Here is a 22,191-nt window from a genome sequence, read left to right on the forward strand (position 1 = left end):
ATCCCTGCGATCGCTAACAGTTTTTTTGGTAGCGTTTTGGTGAACTGGCAAGCACCAGCCCCAGGCAGCGTCAGGTTAGTGCCAGTAGCGCTAACACCCACGCACGCACCGTACACCTCCCTTAGTGGTATAGTATCTGAACTGATCAATATCTGATCCGATCAGATCTATACTGGCATCCCCAGCAGTTTAGGGTTCCCAAAAACGCAGTGTTAGTGGGATCAGCCCAGATACCTGCTAGCACCTGCGTTTTGCCCCTCCGCCCGGCCCAGCCCAGCCCACCCAAGTGCAGTATCGATCGATCACTGTCACTTACAAAACACTAAACGCATAACTGCAGCATTCGCAGAGTCAGGCCTGATCCCTGCGATCATTAACAGTTTTTTTGGTAGCGTTTTGGTGAACTGGCAAGCGCCAGCGGCCTAGTACACCCCGGTCATAGTCAAACCAGCACTGCAGTAACACTTGGTGACGTGGCGAGTCCCATAAGTGCAGTTCAAGCTGGTGAGGTGGCAAGCACAAGTAGTGTCCCGCTGCCACAAAGAAGACAAACACAGGCCCGTCGTGCCCATAATGCCCTTCCTGCTGCATTCGCCAATCCTAATTGGGAACCCACCGCTTCTGCAGCGCCCGTACTTCCCCCATTCACATCCCCAACCAAATGCAGTCGGCTGCATGAGAGGCATTTTCTTTATGTCCTCCCGAGTACCCCTACCCAACGAACCCCCCCAAAAAAGATGTCGTGTCTGCAGTAAGCGCGGATATAGGCGTGACACCCGCTATTATTGTCCCTCCTGTCCTGACAATCCTGGTCTTTGCATTGGTGAATGTTTTGAATGCTACCATTCACTAGCTGAGTATTAGCGTAGGGTACAGCATTGCACAGACTAGGACACACTTTCACAGGGTCTTCCAAGATGCCATCGCATTTTGAGAGACCCGAACCTGGAACCGGTTACAGTTATAAAAGTTACAGTTACAAAAAAAGTGTAAAAAAAAAAAAAAAAAACACAAACAAAAATATAAAATAAAAAGTAATAGTTGTAGTTTTATTGTTCTCTCTCTATTCTCTCTCTCTCTATTGTTCTGCTCTTTTTTACTGTATTCTATTCTGCAATGTTTTATTGTTATTGTGTTTTATCATGTTTGCTTTTCAGGTATGCAATTTTTTATACTTTACCATTTACTGTGCTTTATTGTTAGCCATATTTTTGTCTTCAGGTACAGCATTCACGACTTTGAGTGGTTATACCAAAATGATGCTTGCAGGTTTAGGTATCATCTTGGTATCATTCTTTTCAGCCAGCGGTCGGCTTTCATGTAAAAGCAATCCTAGCGGCTAATTAGCCTCTAGACTGCTTTTACAAGCAGTGGGAGAGAATGCCCCCCCCCCCCCCCCATCGTCTTCCGTGTTTTTCTCTGGCTCTCCTGTCTCAACAGGGAACCTGAGAATGCAGCCGGTGATTCAGCCAGCTGACCATAGAGCTGATCAGAGACCAGAGTGGCTCCAAACATCTCTATGGCCTAAGAAACCGGAAGCTACGAGCATTTTATGACTTAGATTTCGCCGGATGTAAATAGCGCCATTGGGAAATTGGGGAAGCATTTTATCACACCGATCTTGGTGTGGTCAGATGCTTTGAGGGCAGAGGAGAAATCTAGGGTCTAATAGACCCCAATTTTTTCAAAAAAGAGTACCTGTCACTACCTATTGCTATCATAGGGGATATTTACATTCCCTGAGATAACAGTAAAAATGATTAAAAAAAAAAAAAATGAAAGGAACAGTTTTAAAATAAGATAAAAAAGCAAAAAAATAATAAAGAAAAAAAAAAAAAAAAAAAAAAAAAAAAAAGCACCCCTGTCCCCCCTGCTCTCGCGCTAAGGCGAACGCAAGCGTCGGTCTGGCGTCAAATGTAAACAGCAATTGCACCATGCATGTGAGGTATCACCGCGACGGTTAGATCGAGGGCAGTAATTTTAGCAGTAGACCTCCTCTGTAAATCTAAAGTGGTAACCTGTAAAGGCTTTTAAAGGCTTTTAAAAATGTATTTATTTTGTTGCCACTGCACGTTTGTGCGCAATTGTAAAGCATGTCATGTTTGGTATCCATGTACTCGGCCTAAGATCATCTTTTTTATTTCATCAAACATTTGGGCAATATAGTGTGTTTTAGTGCATTAAAATGTAAAAAAGTGTGTTTTTTCCCCAAAAAATGCGTTTGAAAAATCGCTGCGCAAATACTGTGTGAAAAAAAAAAATTAAACACCCACCATTTTAATCTGTAGGGCATTTGCTTTAAAAAAATATATAATGTGTGGGGGTTCAAAGTAATTTTCTTGCAAAAAAAAATAATTTTTTCATGTAATCAAAAAGTGTCAGAAAGGGCATTGTCTTCAAGTGGTTAGAAGAGTGGGTGATGTGTGACATAAGCTTCTAAATGTTGTGCATAAAATGCCAGGACAGTTCAAACCCCCCCCAAATGACCCCATTTTGGAAAGTAGACACCCCAAGCTATTTGCTGAGAGGCATGTCGAGTCCATGGAATATTTTATATTGTGACACAAGTTGCGGGAAAGAGACAAATTTTTTTTTTTTTTTTTTTTTTTTTTGCACAAAGTTGTCACTAAATTATATATTGCTCAAACATGCCATGGGAATATGTGAAATTACACCCCAAAATACATTCTGCTGCTTCTCCTGAGTACGGGGATACCACATGTGTGAGACTTTTTGGGAGCCTAGCCGCGTATGGGACCCCGAAAACCAAGCACCGCCTTCAGGCTTTCTAAGGGCGTAAATTTTTGATTTCACTCTTCACTGCCTATCACAGTCTCGGAGGCCATGGAATGCCCAGGTGGCACAAACCCCCCCCAAATGACCCCATTTTGGAAAGTAGACACCCAAAGCTATTTGCTGAGCGGTATAGTGAGTATTTTGCAGACCTCACTTTTTGTCACAAAGTTTTGAAAATTAAAAAAAGAAAAAAAAAATTTTTTTTTTGTCTTTCTTCATTTTCAAAAACAAATGAGAGCTGCAAAATACTCACCATGCCTCTCAGCAAATAGCTTGGGGTGTCTACTTTCCAAAATGGGGTCATTTGGGGGGGGTTTGTGCCACCTGGGCATTCCATGACCTCCGAAACTGTGATAGGCAGTGAAGAGTGAAATAAAAAATGTACACCCTTAGAAATCCTGAAGGCGGTGATTGGTTTTCGGGGTCCCGTACGCGGCTAGGCTCCTAAAAAGTCCCACACATGTGGTATCCCCATACTCAGGAGAAGCAGCAGAATGTATTTTGGGGTGCAATTCCACATATGCCCATGACCTGTGTGAGCAATATATCATTTAGTGACAACTTTGTGCAAAAAAAAATAAATAAATAAATTGTCACTTTCCCGCAACTTGTGTCAAAATATAAAATATTCCATGGACTCAACATGCCTCTCAGCAAATAGCTTGGGGTGTCTACTTTCCAAAATGGGGTCATTTGGGGGGGGGTTTGTGCCATCTGGGCATTTTATGGCCTTCAAAACTGTGATAGGTAGTGAGGAGTAAAATCAAAAATGTACGCCCTTAGAAATCCTGAAGGCGGTGATTGGTTTTCGGGGCCCCGTATGCGGCTAGGCTCCCAAAAAGTCCCACACATGTGGTATCCCCATACTCAGGAGAAGCAGCTAAATGTATTTTGGGGTGCAATTCCACATATGCCCATGGCCTGTGTGAGCAATATATCATTTAGTGACAACTTTTTGTAATTTTTTTTTTTTTTTTTTGTCATTATTCAATCACTTGGGACAAAAAAAATGAATATTCAATGGGCTCAACATGCCTATCAGCAATTTCCTTGGGGTGTCTACTTTCCAAAATGGGGTCATTTGTGGGGGTTTTGTACTGCCCTGCCATTTTAGCACCTCAAGAAACGACATAGGCAGTCATAAACTAAAAGCTGTGTAAATTCCAGAAAATGTACCCTAGATTGTAGGCGCTATAACTTTTGCGCAAACCAATAAATATACACTTATTGACATTTTTTTTACCAAAGACATGTGGCCAAATACATTTTGGCCTAAATGTATGACTAAAATTGAGTTTATTGGATTTTTTTTAGAACAAAAAGTAGAAAATATCATTTTTTTTCAAAATTTTCGGTCTTTTTCCGTGTATAGCGCAAAAAATAAAAATGGCAGAGGTGATCAAATACCATCAAAAGAAAGCTCTATTTGTGGGAAGAAAAGGACGCAAATTTCGTTTGGTTACAGCATTGCATGACCGCGCAATTAGCAGTTAAAGCGACGCAGTGCCAATTTGTAAAAAGTGCTCTGGTCAGGAAGGGGGTAAATCCTTCCGGGGCTGAAGTGGTTAAATGGCGATAAAACAGAAAATGGCATTTTTACCTTCTTTGATGCCATTTGATCTTGGGTTTATATTTTTACCCTCAAGGAACACATGGCACTAACAGTTGGGGAAAGGTACAGTTACATGCTGAATTAAAAGAATAATTCCAGGTATGATTATTCTTTACAAATACTATATTACCAAAAGTATTGTGACGTCTGCCTTTACACCAACATGAAATTTAATGGAATCCCAATATTAGTCTGTAGGGTTCAATATTGTCTTGGCCCACCCTTTGCAGCTATAACAGCTTCAACTCTTCTGGAAAGGCTGTCCACAAGGTTTAGGAGTCTATGGGAATGTTTGACCATTCTTCCAGAAGCGCATTTGTGAGGTCAGGACTTTGTGCAGGCCAGTCAAGTTCAAGTTTGTGCATTGATCCAAATCATTGGGTGGCGGGGGGGGGGGGGATTATGGTGTGGGGTTGTTTTTCAGGGGTTGGGCTTGGCCCCTCCATTTCAGTGAAAGGAACTCTTGAGGCATCAGCATATCAAGACATTTTGGACAATTTTATGCTCCCAACTTTGTGGGAACAGTTTGGGGATGGCCCTTTCCTGTTCCAACACGACTGCACACCAGTGCACAAAGCAAGGTCCATAAATACATGGATGAGAGAGTTTGGGGTGGAGGAACCTGACTGGCCTGCACAGAGTCCTGACCTCAACCCGCTAGAACACCTTTGGGATGAATTAGTATGGAGACTGCAAGCCAGACCTTCTCATCCAACATCAGTGCCTGACCTCACAAATGTGCTTCTAGAAGAATGGTCAAACATTCCCATAGACACACTCCTAAACCTTGTGGACAGAAGAGTTGAAGCTGTTATAGCTGCAAAGAGTGGGCCAACTCAATATTGACCCCTACTAAGACTGGGATGTCATTAAAGGGTTGTAAAGTCAGATTTTTTTTTTTTTTGTCTAAACCACTTACCAACCGGCCCATAGCCGAATGACGGCTGCAGGGCGGTTGGATAACTCTGGGAGGACGTACTATGACGTCCTCCCAGAATCCCCCTCTCGCGCGCCCCCTGGGGCGCGCACCCGAACACACCCGTGACCGCCGGGTCCAGGGGACCCGGCGCATCACGGATCCCGGTAAATGGCCGCTGATCGCGGTCGTTTACCATGTGATCGAGCCGTCAAATGACGGCGCGATCACATGTAAACAGACCGGCGTCATCTGATGACGCCGGTTCCTCTCCTCCCCTCCTGTGTACCGATCGGTACACAGTGAGCGGGGAGGGGGATGGATGGATGGATGTCTGCAGCGCTGTGGGCTGTATGTGTAGTGCCCACAGCGCTGCACAGAGACATCCATCCATCCATGCTCAGCCATCCCTCACTACTAATGCTGTGCAATACTCTGCCATGCCCCCGCCATACTCTGCCATGCCCCCGCCATACTCTGCCATGCCCCCGCCATACTCTGCCATGCCCCCGCCATACTCTGCCATGCCTCCGCCATACTCTGCCATGCCCCCGCCATACTCTGCCATGCCCCCGCCATACTCTGCCATGCCCCCGCCATACTCTGCCATGCCCCCGCCATACTCTGCCATGCCCCCGCCATACTCTGCCATGCCCCCGCCATACTCCGCCATGCCCCCGCCATACCCCGCCATGCTCAGCTGTACTCGGCCTCTGTATGTGGCCAGGCTGTGGAAGTCTCACACATGTGGTATCGCCGTACTCAGGAGGAGCAGGAGAATCTATTTTGGGGTGTCATTTTTGGAATGTACATGTTATGTGGTAGAAATATTGTATAAATGGACAACTTTGTGTTAAAAAAAAAAAAAAAAAAAAAAGCGTTTTAACCACTTCCCGCCCGCCGGCCGTCATACAACGTCCTTGACTTTGTGCGGAGATATCTGAATGATGGTTGCAGCTACAGGCATCATTCAGATATCAGCTTTTTCAGCCGGCGATTCCCTACACCATGAGAACGATCATAGCAGCTGTTCCACTGCTTGATCGTTCTTACGGGAGGCGAGAGGGGACGTCCCCCCTTCCCGCCGCCAGGCGGTGCTTCTACCGACTCACCGCTACGATCGAAGCCAGGATCTTTTTTTTTTTTTTTTTAATTTCAGGCTTCCTAGCCTAGAGGTGAGATGTGGGGTCTTATTGACCCCATATCTCACTGTAAAGAGGACCTGTCATGCCATATTCCTATTACAAGGATGTTTATATTCCTTGTAATAGGAATAAAAGTGGTCAAAATTTTTTTTTTTTGGGAAAAAAGCATCAAACTAAAATAAAGTAAAATGAACAATAAAAAAAAAAAAAAAAATTTTTAAAGCGCCCCTGTCCCTGTGTGCTTGCATGCAGAAGCGAACGCATACGTAAGTCCCGCCCACATATGAAAACGGTGTTCAAACCACACATGTGAGGTATCGCTGCGATTGGTAGAGCGAGAGCAATAATTTTGGCCCTAGACCTCCTCTGTAACTCAAAACATGTAACCAGTAAAAAATTTTAAAGCGTCGCCTATGGGGATTTTTGAGTAGCAAAGTTTGGCGCCATTCCACAAGCGCGTGCAATTTTGAAGGGTGACATGTTGGGTATCTATTTACTCGGCGTAACTTCATCTTTCACATTATGCAAAAACATTGGGCTAACTTTACTGTTTTGGTTTTTGTAAAGCACAAAACTGTTTTTTTTCCAAAAAAAACGCGTTAAAAAAATTGCTGCGCAAATACCGTGCGAGATAAAAAGTTGCAACGACCGCCATTGTATTCTCTAGGGTCTTTGCTAAAAAAACATATATAATGTTTTGGGGTTCTAAGTAATTTTCTAGCTAATAAATGATGATTTTTGCATGTAGGAGAGAAATGTCAGAATTGGCCTGGGTGCTCCAGAACGCCTGAAGGTGCTCCCCTGCATGTTGGGCCTCTGTATGTGGCCACGCTGTGTAAAAGTCTCACACATTTGGTATCACCATACTCGGGAGTAATAGCAGAATGTGTTTTGGGGTGTAATTTGTGGTATGCATATGCAGTCTGTGAGAAATACCCTGCTAATATGACAATTTTGTGGAAAAAAAAAAAAAAAAAGTAAAAAAAAAAACCTTGATTTTGCGAAGAATTGTGGGAAAAAATGACAACTTCAAAAAACTCACCATGCATCTTTCTAAATACCTTGGAATGTCTTCTTTCCAAAAAGGGGTCATTTGGGGGGTATTTGTACTTTTCTGGCATGTTAGGGTCTCAAGAAATGAGATAGGCCGTCAGTACTTCAGGTGTGATCAATTTTCAGATATTCGCACCATAGCTTTTGGACTCTAACTTTCAAAAAGACCAAATAATATCCACCGATTTGGGTTATTTTTACCAAAGATATGTAGCGGTATACATTTTGGCCAAAATATATGAAGAAAAATTACTAATTTGCAAAATATTATAACAGAAATGAAGAAAAATGTATTTTTTTACAGATTTTTCGGTCTTTTTTCTTTTACGGCGCAAAAAATAAAGAACCCAGCAGTGATTAAATACCACCAAAAGAAAGCTCTATTTGTGTGAAAAAAAGGACAACAATTTCATATAGATACAGTGTTGCATGACTGAGTAATTGTCATTCAAAATGTGAGAGCACCAAAAGCTGAAAATTGGTCTGGTTAGGAAGGGGGTTTAAGTGCCCAGTTGTCAAGTGGTTAAAGTGTAAGTTCACCTTTACAAAGAATGCCTCCTCTACGTACCTTTACGAGGTACATTTATGAGATTAAGCCACAGGGATTTCAAATTCCCCGACTGGTGAAGCAGCGACCCGATGTCTCCTAGTGAGTGATCGCCTGTCTCGGGTACAGCGGGACCGTGGGGGGTGGGGAGGGGGTCCAGTGTAAAGTCACCTTACAGATTTTCTGTAAAAGTGAACTTACCCTTTAATGCATTCTATGCATTAAGACAAAAAGTCTTCTGTGTGCAGTCGCCCCCCTCATACTTACCCGAGCCATTATCTTTGTCCCACGATGTTGAGTGTCTCGGATGCCTGGGACTCTCCCTCCTGATTGTCTGAGACACAGTAGCGGCGCCATTGGCACCCGCTTCTGTCAAAGTCAGTCATCCAATCAGGAGAGAGGGGGGTGAGGCCAGACCACAGCTCCATGTCTGAATGGACACAGGGGGCTGTGACTCGGCTCGGGTGCCGCATAGCAAGCTTTTTGCTGTGGGGGCACTCGACACGAGGGAGGGGCCAGGAGCAATGAAGAGGGACCCGAGAAGAGGAGGATCTGGGCTGTTATTTTTATAGAGAAAAAAAAAAACGAAAACAAAAAAACGAAAACAAACAAGACTTTACAATCACTTTAAAATTCATGTGCGTGTAAAGGCAGGCGTCCCAGTACTTTTGGTAATATAGGGTAGTTGCATGGGTCCAGCGTGGATCAATGTAACTATTTACAATTCATACCTGGCCAATGCCCCTTAAAGCCGAAAAACACTGTAGTGGATGCCACTACTCCAGTGATCTCCACTTGCTTCCAGGTTGTTGTCCCGAGTGGCTTGCCTTCTGAACACAGGTGGTCGGCCACTTAGCAAAGACCATTCAGAGAATGTTATGCACTTTCTGAATGAATTCAAAGTGTTCTTTGATTGGATGAATTAGAGAGGTGGGGCACTGATGTCACAATTTTTTGTATCTACACACTTACATCAATTCTCTTAGGGTCCTTTCACACGGGGCGGATCCGTGATGATCCGCCCCGTGAACATCCGCTTGCTCAGCGGGTATCGCTCCTCCGATCCCCGCTGAGCAGTCAGACGACAGGTTCGTCGCTGCTCACTGTGCAGCGACGGACCTGTCAGAGTGCCGCTGTCCCCTATGGGGGATCGGATGATGACGGACCGTAGAGTCCGTCGTCATCCGATCCGAAAACGGATGGAAAAGTAGGTTTTTCCTCCGTTACACTTTTTCGGATCGGAGCGGGTTGGATGTCAGCGGACATGTCACTGCTGACATCCGACGCTCCATAGAGATCTATGGAGGGTCCGTTCAGGTCCGCCTAAAAAACTGACAGGCAAACTTGAACGGATCGTCAGTGTGAAAGAGGCCTTGTTTTTCAGGAACAGGTCCTGGTATGACTAATGTGACTTCTCATTCAAATTTGTTGCCAGATTGCTTCTTTTTAACCTATAAACTCTTTACAAAAACCCAAGTATAACTTTCCATAAATGTCCTAGAATAATGATGTAGTCAACAAACGATACCTAGTTGGGCTTTGATGATGGCTCCTAATTGCAAAGGCAGGTCATAGATGATGCGCTTTTCTATCCTGCAAACACAGGTTGCAGGAAAGAAAGTGGCTCAATTCCCCCATCAACACAGTCAGTGCTGGTAGAACACAGTGATTATTGCTAACGGCTATAGCCACTGACAATAATCGCATGCTGAAAATACAGACATGCTGGTTGTACCCAAGTCGCTCAATGGATCGACTTGGGTACAATTAGCCTGCCCATAGATGGATTGAATCTCAGACAGTCCCTGCTGAACCGGCCAAGATTGTAACCATCAACGGCTGTCTTAGACCCCTTTCACACTGGGACGTTTTTCAGGCACTTTAGCGTTAAAAAGAGCGCCTGTAAGAAGCCTCATCTGCAATCCCAATGTGAAAGCCCGAGCCCTTTCACACTGCCAGCGCCTGAAATACACTGCTAAAGCGCCGCTTAAGACCCCTTTCACAATGGGGCGTTTTTTTAGGCGTTTTTCGGGAGCTGGCAGTGTGAAAGGGCTCGGGCCATCGCCGCACCCAGCCCAGTGGCAAAAAAAGCACTGCAAAGAAGCTGCTTGCAGGACTTTTGACGCCCTGCCAAGGCAGCAGCCCCAGTGTGAAAGCGATGAGGCTTATTTCAGGCGCTTTACAGGCACTTTTTTTAACGCTGAAGCGCCTGAAAAACACCCCAGTGTGAAAGGGGTCTTAGAGAACAAGATACTATGAGAAAAAGAGATGAAGCAGGACAAACTGACCTTTCTTGCTTGGCTTTCTGTTCTCTTGATCGTCTGTCTCCAATTACTGACATAGCCTGAAAAAGGGTAAAAAAAAAATAAATAAAAATGCTTTGAATTCATGTGCAGTCAAAAGTTTTGCGATTTTGACAGTTTCAATGGCAATCTTTAAAGAAAAAAAAATGACCATAGAAGATAACAGAGTCACCACAATAAAAGGCACACTCCACCTTTTGGACCATGTATGATGTTAATCATATTTAGGGGTATAACATACAATATGGTCACATTCCCCAACCAACCCCCCTCCCTCCACTAACCGTAATCAAGGGGCTTCTCTCTGAAGCATCATGTATTATTTTGATTTTAGTGTGGCTGTGTATGGCATCAATTCATTTCACAGATTTACTTTTACCACCTCCAAAACAGAAGGACCGCACCACCGTACAGACCCAGGGCTGCTGGTAAACAACTTAAAAAGTGCACCTGAGTTGCACTGATAGCCTTTGCAATGCCCTACAAGTATCAAGACATTCTTTAATTTGTTTTTGCTGCAGAACAGGTAGGGTGACAAATATAATGGAGATGCGTGGAAACTACCTATTCATTTCCGTTGTATATAAGACCCCCCCCCACCCCCACGCTGGTGCCAACATGTGGCATACCTCAATGGCATCTAACTGGTTAAAGTGTAGTTAAACTCAAGAACAAGATTTCATAGTATTGCAGCTTCCCGGTCTTTAGAAGGGTTGGCTGCATTAGTGTTTTTTTTCACACTTTTTCCTTAATTTTAACCTGGTAATCCTGCCATTAACTCACTTCCTGTCCTAAGGTGACAACCGTACTGAGCAATGTTGTCACCCTAAGACAGGGAGTATGTTAGGACTACATAACACCTCCCTCTCTTCTCCACAACAGGCGGGAGGGGGTTTTGTAGTCCATAGAGATAACAGGGAACAATGCTAACTGATAACAGTCCAGAGAGTACAGGCAGTTATCAGCAAGATTTCTGACAGGATGAGCAGCTATTCTTTTTGCACTTGAACAGATATAATAAAATGTGAATAATGGAATATTTTTTTTGTTTACAAACTATTTTTATTGGGTACAAAAAAGCAAATAATAATAATGGGATAAAAACCTTCAGCCTTTACAACCACTTTAAGGGCTGATTTAGATCCCTGCGGAGCCTTTTTAGGCACAGTACAACTGAACGCATGTTTTGATCAAAACACATGTTCTTACAGAGTTCAATGATAGCGCACCTTCAAAACACATGTAAACCACACAGATGTGAACCAGCCCTTAACCACTTGACCTCCGGAAGATTTACCCCCCTTCACGACCAAGCCATTTTTTGCGATACAGCACTGCATTACTTTAATTGCACGGTCATGTGACGCTGTACCCAAATCAAATTCATGTCCTTTTTTTCCCCCACAAATAGAGCTTTCTTTTGGTGGCATTTGATCACCTCTGTGGTTTTTATTTTCTGAACTATAAACACAAAAGGACCAACAATTTTGAAAAAAAAGCTGTTAGACTTACCGGTAACTCCTTTTCTGAGAGTCTTCCAGGACAGCCCATGAGACCTTGGGCTCCTCCTACCAGGACAGGAAACACGTCACCCCCACCAGATAAAAGGGCGGTCCTCCAGGCCCATGTCAGTATTCTCAAGAACCGTAGGACCCTGCAAAACATATGCATAATACACATAACTTCAGACAATACCGGGTGGGAATCCGGCTGTCCTGGAAGACTCTCAGAAAAGGAGTTACCGGTAAGTCTAACTCAGCTTTTCTCCAAGCGTCTTCCAGGACAGCCCATGAGACGATGAGCCAGAACTTACCAGTCTAGGGAGGGACAACTGCCTGAAGGACCTTACGACCAAATGCCTGCTCCTGAGCTGATAGGAGATCCAGGCGATAATGTTTAATGAAGGTCGAGTAACTGGACCAAGTGGCAGCCCTGCAAATTTGTTCCGGTGAGGCACCAGCCCTCTCAGCCTAAGACGTAGACAAGGCTCTAGTTGAGTGCGCAGTAACAAAAGGTGTAGGGACCTCCCTAATTTTGTAAGCTTCCAAGATGGCTTGCTTTATCCATCTAGCCAATGTGGCTTTAGATGCACTATTCCCCTTGTGAACTCCAGAAAAGAGGACAAACAAGGCATCAGTTTTCCTAAAGGTTTTCGTGACCTCAAGATAGACCAAGAGAATCCTTCTTACATCTAGAAAACTAAATTTTCTTTCTAAGTCGCCCTGTGGCGAACTACAAAAGGTTGGCAATACAATGTTTTGAGATCGGTGGAATGTACTTGCCACCTTGGGCAAAAAACCTGGATCGGTTCGTAACACAAAACTCGATCCTCAAAAATCGTGAGGAAGGGCTCCCTAACTGATAGGGCCTGCAACTCACTTACCCTACGAGCTGAGGTAACAGCTATAAGGAACACAGTTTTTAATGTAAGTAATTTAACTGACATACTTTCCAGAGGTTCAAACGGAAATTCTACCAGAGTTTGAAGTACTAGGGACAGATCCCACGTTGGACAACTTCTCACTACTACTGGTCTGGCCCTAGAGATAGATTTGAAAAATCTGGCTATAGTGGGATTTTCCAGGAGAGAAAACTGGAGGAACACACTAATAGCTGCCGCCTGTACCTTTAAGGTACTAACAGAAAGACCTTTGTTGACACCCTCTTGGAAAAATTCCAAAATAGACGGAATATCAAGAGTTAATCTATCATTTTCAGATAACCATGAGTTAAACCTTTTCCAAACTTTGGAATATATGGCTCTAGTAACTGGCTTCCTGCAATTAACGAGCGTCCTGACTACTTTGTCAGAGAACCCTTGGGCGCTCAGTATCTTTTCTTCAGATACCAGGCCGTCAAGTTTAAGGAAACCACCTGAGGGTGTGATACTGGACCCTGCAATAATAGGTCTTCCCTTTTCGGAAGACTCCACGGAGGCTCTGAAACCAGAGACTGTAGCAGGGAAAACCATGGCCTCTTGGGCCAAAACGGGGCAATTAGAATCAGATCTGTCTCTTCCAGCCGAAACTTCCGGAAGACTTCTGGAATCAGCCTGATTGGCGGAAAGGCGTAACATAGGCCTGGAGGCCACGGGTTCGCCAGAGCATCGATCCCCAAGGCTTGGTCTGCCGGGTTCATGGAAAAGAATATCTCTGTCTTGCGGTTGTTTCGGTTTGCGAACAAATCCGCTACCGGATAACCCCATCTCTTGGTGAGGTCTGCAAAGACTTCGGGATGAAGGGACCAGTTGTCTCGGTCTATCCTGTGACGGCTGAGATAATCTGCCAGGCAATTGTTTTTCCCCTTCAGGTGTACAGCAGAAATGGAGGCTAGATTCCCCTCTGCCCATGAAAGGATCTCCTGGGCAATGGACTGAAGCCTCCAGCTTCTCGTGCCTCCCTGCTTGTTGATATACGCGACTGTCGCTATATTGTCTGACAGGATTTGGAGGTTGTGACCCCGGATCTCCATCTGAAAAGACTGGAGGGCTCTCTGGACTGCAAGCAGCTCTCTTTGATTGGATGAGGCCCTTGCCTCCTCTGGGGACCACTCTCCTTGTGCTACTGCATTGCTGAGGTGGGCCCCCCATCCCCAGGAACTCGCATCCGTGGTAATCCTTCGGGAAATGGGAAAGGACCATGGGAGACCTCCTGCTAGGTGCTGACCAACTCTCAACCACCACAGGCTTCTTTTTATCCTGTCGGGAAGCCAGATCCTTGACTCCAGGGACCTTACGTCCCCGTCCCAGTTTCTTAAAAGAAACCTTTGTAACGGACGCTGACGGAGTCTCGCCCATGGTACTGCGGGAAAACATGAGGTCATAAGACCCACTGCCCTCGACACCTGTCTCAGAGAGACCGACTGGTTGGTCTGCAATGTTGACATAGTCTGGAACACTTTGGTAATCTTCTCCTGAGGAAGAAAAACTCTTTGGTTCACGGAGCAAAAATCGTAACCCAGATAAGTTACTTTCTGGGCCGGAATCAAGGACGATTTTTCTTTGTTTATTAGCCAGCCTAGGGGCTGTAAGAAGTCCTGTACAGCCTGGAGATCTTCCAACAGCCTTTGGTATGATTTTGCCACTATCAGGAGGTCGTCTAAGTAAGGGATAACCGTTATTGCCTTTAATCTTAGAGGAGCCAGCACTTCCCCCAACACCTTCGTAAAGATGCGTGGGGCTGAGGAAAGACCGAAGGGGAGGGCCTGAAATTGAAAATGTCGGGTCCCCATACCCGTCTTCACTGCCAATCTCAAAAACTTTTGGAAGGCTGGATGGATAGGGATGTGAAGATAAGCATCCCTTAAGTCCAACGTGGCCATAAAGCAGTTTGGGTATAGTAGGTTTTTGATTGTAAAAACCGTCTCCATACGGAAATGCTTGTATCTGATGGACTTGTTTAAGGTCCGGAGATTCAGGATAAGTCGAAACTTTCCTGCTGGCTTTCTGACCACAAATACATGGGAATAGAATCCCTTGCCCCGCTCCGATCGAGGAACAGGAATCAGGACTTTTTGATCTAATAAGTCTCCGATCTGGAGACCCAGAGCCCTTGCTTTCTCCCGATCTTGTGGAGGAAATGTGACCAACAAACGTTCTGGCGGTTGGTGAACAAACTCCAGCCTGTACCCGTTGGTCACTAGGTCCAGGACGAAGGGGCTCAGAGTGACTGCTGCCCACTGTGGGATGAAGGCCCTCAATCTCCCTCCCACCGGGGAACACAAGTCACTGCGGCTTGGCGGGCTGTTGAGGAGGGTTAAATAGCACTCCCCCTTTGCCTCTGCCTTTGTGCCCAGTCCAATGCTTTTTCGGCCTGCTGTCCTTTTCTCTAGGACTCTGTTGCCTGTTTTGGCCACGAAAAAATTTTCTGGCTGTCTGAATTCTCTTTTTTTCTGGAAACGCCTTTTTCTTATCAGCCGTGCGTTCCAGTGCCTCCTGTAGACCTGGGCCAAATAAATGATCGCCAGTTAAAGGAAGGCCACAAAGGCGCAACTTGGAGGCCGAGTCCCCTGACCAGGTCTTAAGCCAAAGGCTTCTCCTGGCCGAGTTCACTAGAGCCGAAGTCCTGGCTGACATTCTTACCGACTCAGCGGAAGAATCTGCCAAATAACCCACTGCCTGAAATAGGAGAGGAAAAGACTTTAAAATTTGCTCTCTGGAGGTACCTGCTGACAGATGTGACTGAATCTGAGTCAACCAAACCTCCAGATTTCTGGCCACACAAGTGGAAGCCAAAGCTGGTTTCAGGTTTCCAACTGCTGAGTCCCAGGCTCTGTGGAGCAGGATATCCCCCCTCTTGTCCATCGGATCCTTAAGCGTACCCATATCATCAAACGCCAGGTCCGAGTTTTTTGAAACTTTTGAAAGAGGTGCGTCTAACTTGGGATTCTTATTCCATGGCTGCGCAGTGTCCTCATCAAAAGGAAACCTCCTTTTTAGGTTACTGGAGAAGAATGGTTTTCTCTCAGGATTATCCCATTCCAGTTTAATAGTATCAACCAAAGAACTATGAACTGGAAACACTCTTGATTTTCTCTTATGTAATCCTTTATACATAAGATCATGTTTGGATAACTGAACCTCTTCCTCTTTTAATTCAAGGGTAGTATAGATAGCCTTTAATAAGTCATCTACATCCTCCAGAGATAACTTAAATCTTGAGCCTCGAGTGGATTCTCCATCTCTGGGCTCTGTATCTGACCCTGATTCTTCCAGAGAAGAACGGGTAGATCTGACCTCAGCCTCAGAGTCTTCACTCTCTGCCTGCTGCGGAGTGCTTACTGACGCCTTCAGTGAAGACGGACTCTCTGCTGGAGTCTGGAGCTTGTCAATAAGCGTTCTAAAGGAACTGAAGGTGGACGCAAGCTCATCCCTAACAGAAGTAAGCATCTTCTGGCAAGAGGCAACCGGGTCATCCTTTACTAGGCCTTCTATACAGGTGCGACAAACTGCTTTGCTCCATGAGGAGCTCAATTTGTTTGCGCAAACCGCACATTTCCTTTTAAGTGGCTGCGCTTGGGCCTTGTCCTGAGTCTTGGTCTGCAAGACAAAATAAATGACCCACAATGTAATTAAAGCCACACAATCACTCCGTAACACCACGTGCAGGAGGGAGGAAATGTGTCCCCTTACACCCACTACTACAGAGGGGGGAGGGGGAGGGAACACTCACAGGGATAGTAAGGTGGTGACAGAACACCCCAGGCTTACCTGTGAGGTGCTGGTGTTGGGAACTGCATCCGCTGCCTGTGCAGGTACTGCAGGAGGATCCATTCTGCCCCTCTTGGTCATCCACAGCCTGGCTGCTTAACACCAAGAAACACCAGCAGCCAGCGTTCTCTGTTCGCGCCGTTCATGAAGACTGGAACCTCGTCTCCGGCGCCCGATGATGATGTCATATGCCCCGGAAGTAACCCTCTCCAGGCACTTCCTGTGGGCCATCTTGGAGCGCAATAGCTCCGCCCCCTCGAACGCTGCGGCTTCCTCCATTCCTTGCTCAGATCAGCCAGGCTGTCGGCAGGGAAGGACAACCGAAGCTCAGCTGAGCTAGAGTGCAATGCACTGCGCTAGGGGCACGACCTCACACCGGTCCTGGCCCTCTCCAGGCACTGAGGACAGAGAACAGCAACACAGCCAACCTCCCCAGCGGTGTGCTGCTTCTGGCAGAGGAAGAGGTAAGTCATATGCCCCAGAAAAAAGGCCATACAAAGCCCCTGCTTATAAGGCCTATGGGAGCAGGTTCCATGAACATGTTACCCCCCGTCCGGAGGAAACACAAATAACTGACATGGGCCTGGAGGACCGCCCTTTTATCTGGTGGGGGTGACGTGTTTCCTGTCCTGGTAGGAGGAGCCCAAGGTCTCATGGGCTGTCCTGGAAGACGCTTGGAGAAAAAATAATTTTTTTTACATTCTGCTATAAAACATATCCAATAAAATAAAATACATAAAGACAATTTCTTCATAAATTTAGGGCAATATGTATTCTACTACATGTTTTTGGTATAAAAAAAAATCCCAATAAGCGTATATTGATTGGTCTGTGCAAAAGTTATATAGTGTCTACAAACTATGGGATATATACTGGAACATTTATTTTATATTAGTAATGGCAGTGATCAGCGACTTCTAGTGGGACTGCGATATTGTGGCGGCCAGTCAGGCACTAACTGACCCTTTTTTTTTTTCCCTATAAAAATGTTATTGAAATTTTTAAACATGTAATACATAGGACATCTTTGAAGAGATATCTATGAAGCAAGACTGGAATTAAACAAAAAAGAATACACATTCGTACACTAATAATAATAGAACCCTTAGGCCCCTTTCACACTGGGGCGGTAGGGGGCGTCGGCGGTAAAACAGCGCTATTTTTAGCGCTGTTTTACCGCGGTATTCAGCCAATAGCGGTGCGGTTTTAACCCCCCGCTGGCAATAACGCCTGCAAACCGCCCCAGTGTGAAAGGGGCCTTAATCATATATCCAATATTAAATGCCTCTTAAGTGCCTGACATATACAGTCATATATTCTACTTGAGGATGCGAATGCATATCCATTGCTGGGATTGGTATCTCTCTTATCTGTGGCCTCGTCAGAGTAACCCAGGAGACTGAATCTTCCTGATTCTAAACGGACCCTTTTGACACTGTGGGATTCCGTAACACGAATACTGTCATCAGTGCTAAAAATATGCACTGTCACTGTACTGATTGGAAAGGGATAACAAGGGCGATCAAAGGGTTAAATGTGTTCCTAACCAGTGTTTTTTGTGCACTGTGTGGTGCTTTCGCTAAGGGATAGGCTGGATTTTCTTTCCCTGCTTTGCAGGGAAAGAAAATCCAGCACATCCCTGCTGACAGGACAGAGCTCTGTAGGTATTGTTTACATAGGCAGAGCTCTGTTCTGTTGTTCTCCTTGATGATCAGTGGGTGCCAGCGGACAACCATAGGCCAGCACCTGACTAATCACAGTCAAAGTGGTGCACGCCCCCATACCGGGGAGAGCAGAATCATGTATATACACACACACGATTCTCCGCAGCCAGCCAGCACTGTCGCGGTATATGTACAGTGCGCAGTCAGCAAATGGTTATGGAATACGTTCACCTTTCTCAACATATTAAACCTATATTTAGGGTGTAACATGTTAAGCACCCCCCCCCCCCCCCCCACACACACACAATTTGCCACCTCCTTATGACAGCAGATCTTCTCCCTGCAGTCGCTGTCACAATTTGAAACCAGCATGGTTTGGTGAGGCATCGCCCACACAGTGTTGTCATTCGATCACAAAGTGAATTGCGGCTGACGGCATGTACTGGGAGGACGCTGGTGACCATCCTTGCTGTCCATTATGCTTCTGGGTATCAGAGGTACAGGCTGAGAGTCTGCAGGAGCCCGACATTGAGAGTCTGCAGGAGCCCGACATTGAGAGTCTGCAGGAGCCCGACATTGAGAGTCTGCAGGAGCCCGACATTGAGAGTCTGCAGGAGCCCGACATTGAGAGTCTGCAGGAGCCCGACATTGAGAGTCTGCAGGAGCCCGACATTGAGAGTCTGCAGGAGCCCGACATTGAGAGTCTGCAGGAGCCCGACATTGCTGATGGCGGTGCAATGCTGTAGTTTAAGGCTGCATTCACACCTGAGCGTTTCAAAGTCACGCGTTTTTACTGCGATTTTGTACAGGTCACTGATGTAAAAAGCAGAAAAACACCTGTAATCTGCCCCAAATAAGCTCATGTTCTTTTTTGAGTTTAAGGCGTTTTTTTTAGGCGTTTTGCTTCAGGTGACAAAATGCTCAGATGTGAACAGGTGCCATTGAAATGAATGGGATTATGCTTGTTGGGCGTTTTATGAGCTGAAAACAATCAGGTGTGAATGCAGCTTAAAGGCTCCCAATAAAAAGGGGGGGGGGGAATAAATAAATGCACTTTTTTTACCTACAAAAATAATTTTTTTTAAAAAAGCACTTTTTTTTTTTTTTTTTAAGGTGAACTTATCCTTTAACCACTTGCCTACCAGCCGCCGTCATACTGCAGCAGGTCGGCACGTTCCCGCGAATCGCTGTAGCTGTATGTTGGCTCCTTTAAGAGCCATAGCAGGCGCACACGCTGCACGGCAGGCGACACGATGCGCGTGCCCGCGATGTCCGCCAGCCACGCGAGAACACGGGCAGGAGAGCCAGAACAGGGTGGTGTGTGTGTGTGTGTCTGTAAACACACAAATTCCCTTTCTGTCAGGAGAGGAGAGACAGATCGTGTGTTCCTACTAAGTAGGAATAGCGATCTGGCTCCTCTTCCTCTAGAAAGTCACATCCTCATACAGTTAGAAACACATAGCAGGGAACACATTTAACCCCTTGATCGCTCCCTAATGTTAACCCCTTCCCTACCAGTGACATTTAAATAGTAATTAGTGCATTTTTATAGCACTGATTGCGGTATAAAATGTCAATGGTCCCAAAAATGTGCCAAAAAAGTGTCCGATCTGTCCGCCGCAAAATCACAGATCACCGCCATTACTAAAAAAAAAATTTTAAAATAAAAATGCCATAAATATATTCCTCTATTTTGTAGACACTATAACTTTTGCACAAACCAATCAATATACGCTTATTGTGATTTTTTTAACCAAAAATATGTAGAAGAATATATATTGGACTAAACTAAGGAAGAAGTTTGTGGTTTTTTTTTTATATTTTTTTTGGGGGGGGTATTTATTATAGCAAAAAGTATAAAAAAAAAAAAAAACAAAAAACAAATGGTGCTTTTTTTTTTTTGTTTATAGTGAGAAAAAAAGATAAACAAAAAAAAAACAACGCACATGTGATCAAATACAACCAAAAGAAAGCTCTATTTGTGGGAAAAAAAGGAAGTCAGTTTTGTTTGGGCACAGCATCACACGACGGCGCAATTGTCAGTTAAAGCGACGCAGTGCCGAATCGCAAAAAAAAAAAAAAAAAAGGGCCAGGTCATTACGGGGGGAAATTCTTCCGGTCCTTAAGTGGTTAAGGCCCCTTTCATACCGGATTCGTTTTTCCTTCGTTTTTCCTTCTGTTTTTACCTAACGCCAAAAAAGCAAAAGAAAAACGTACGACCCTTAAATCCTATGCAGCTCTTCACACCGGTCAGTTGTATTTTCAAGACATTTTTTTATATATATATATATATATATATATATATATATATATATATATATATACACACACACACACACATTACAGCTTTGAAGTGGTTCACCGGGGTTATGGCTAAAGCTATCAGCCATAACCCCGGCATTTTTTTTTTACCCCCCACCGGTTTAAACCAGTGCGTGTCGTCATTTAAAGCGGAAGTCCACCCACACCGCCAAAAAAAAAAAAAAAAAAAATTAAAAGCCAGCAGCTACAAATACTGCAGCTGCTGACTTTTAATACATGGCCACTTACCTGTCCCAGAGTCCAGCAATGTCGGCAGCTGACGCCGAGAACCCGCTCGGTTCTCGGCAGCTGCCGCCGCCATTCTAGGTAAGGGAATCAGGAAGTGAAGCGTTGCGGCTTCACTTCGCGGTTCCCTACTGCGCATGCGCGAGTTGCGCTGCGCGTCCCAAGTGGTCCCCGCTCTCTCCTGGGAGCTGTGTGTTCCCAGCAGACAGCGCGGAGGGACGGGAAGAGGCGTAGACTCCCATGGAAGTCTTTGCCGGAAGTGGGTGCAAATACCTGTCTTAGACAGGTATCTGCACCCCCCTCCCCTCTGAAAGGTGCCAAATGTGACACCGGAGGGGAGGGTTCCGAAAAGCGGAAGTTCCATTTTTGTGTGAAACTCCGCTTTAATGTGAACGGTCAAATCGTACCCTATTGTCAGAAATGGAAACGTTCAAATCGGTGCGACGCCAACTTTGCGGTGTCGCGCCATTTTGAAAAAAAAGTAGACCCCGCACTATTTTTGGCGATTTCCGGTGCGACTTGCCTAGACATCTGAGCATGGAAGCTGAGCCTGAAGTCGCGCTGACCCACGGCTTTCAAATCGTGCGATTTCAAGTGAAGTCATGCGATTTCAAAGCCATATTCGGTGTGAACCCAGACGCAACCATTCAATATGTATCCAATCACGCGGACCCCCTTGTATTATATAGCCGATGGCAGATCTGAAGGAGATCGGACAACCAGACTGTAAACATATTAATGGCCAAATATACACCTCTATATGAATAGATATATTTATACAATATACACCTTTGCCAAATATTAGAATCACGTGAATCATATTCAAAAAAATTATTAAAATTCAATAGAAATGATGAGAGGAATAATATGGCAGCCGGATCCCCATCTCCAGTCATCACAGGGGGGCCCCACAGTACACCGAGCCATGTGTGCCCGATCCCCCCGGCCGTCCTCTCACCGTCTCCAGGTTGGAGCTCTGGATCTCCTTCTCCTCCGCATAGTCGGTCACTCTCTCCAGGTCGGCCGCCCCGCTGTCATGTTTCCGAGGCTTGTCAGCCGGCCGCTCGCTGCAGTTCTCCTCATTCTCCAGCTCCAACTCCACATCCCCCTCTGCCGCCATGTTTTCCTCTCACAAACCGGAAGAAAGGGGACAGACCCCGAGCGTGGACCTCTACCTCCGGTGCAGCCCGTGACATCACATCCTGCGATAGGCCTCGGCGGCCATTTTGGAGTGGGGCATGAAGATTCGGACGTGCTATTTAGTCGGCTTAGTTTACCCCCTTTGACAAAGTATAAGCCATACCAGTGAATAAAATATTATATTTCACACCTATTATAAAGTACAAGTCATGAGAGTGAATCAAATGTCAAAAAAGCAAATCTCTGAAGTCCCTTCATTT

The 22,191-nt window shown here is 45.3% G+C and overlaps 1 protein-coding gene across 1 annotated transcript in view; it reads right to left on the reverse strand.

Annotated features, from left to right (window-relative positions):
• Window positions 1-21,963, reverse strand: part of HYPK (huntingtin interacting protein K) — a 31,122-nt gene extending 9,159 nt beyond the window's left edge. The window contains exons 1-2 of the mRNA XM_073618518.1: window positions 21,750-21,963; window positions 10,358-10,413 (exon numbers count right to left, since the gene is read on the reverse strand). Coding sequence (XP_073474619.1) covers window positions 10,358-10,413; window positions 21,750-21,911 — 218 coding nt within the window. The 5' untranslated portion in view covers window positions 21,912-21,963. The remainder of the gene's footprint in view (window positions 1-10,357; window positions 10,414-21,749) is intronic.
• Between the last annotated feature and the right edge of the window lie 228 nt (window positions 21,964-22,191).

Source organism: Aquarana catesbeiana, linkage group LG03 (genome assembly GCF_042186555.1).
Source record: "Aquarana catesbeiana isolate 2022-GZ linkage group LG03, ASM4218655v1, whole genome shotgun sequence".
Taxonomy (NCBI): domain Eukaryota; kingdom Metazoa; phylum Chordata; class Amphibia; order Anura; family Ranidae; genus Aquarana; species Aquarana catesbeiana.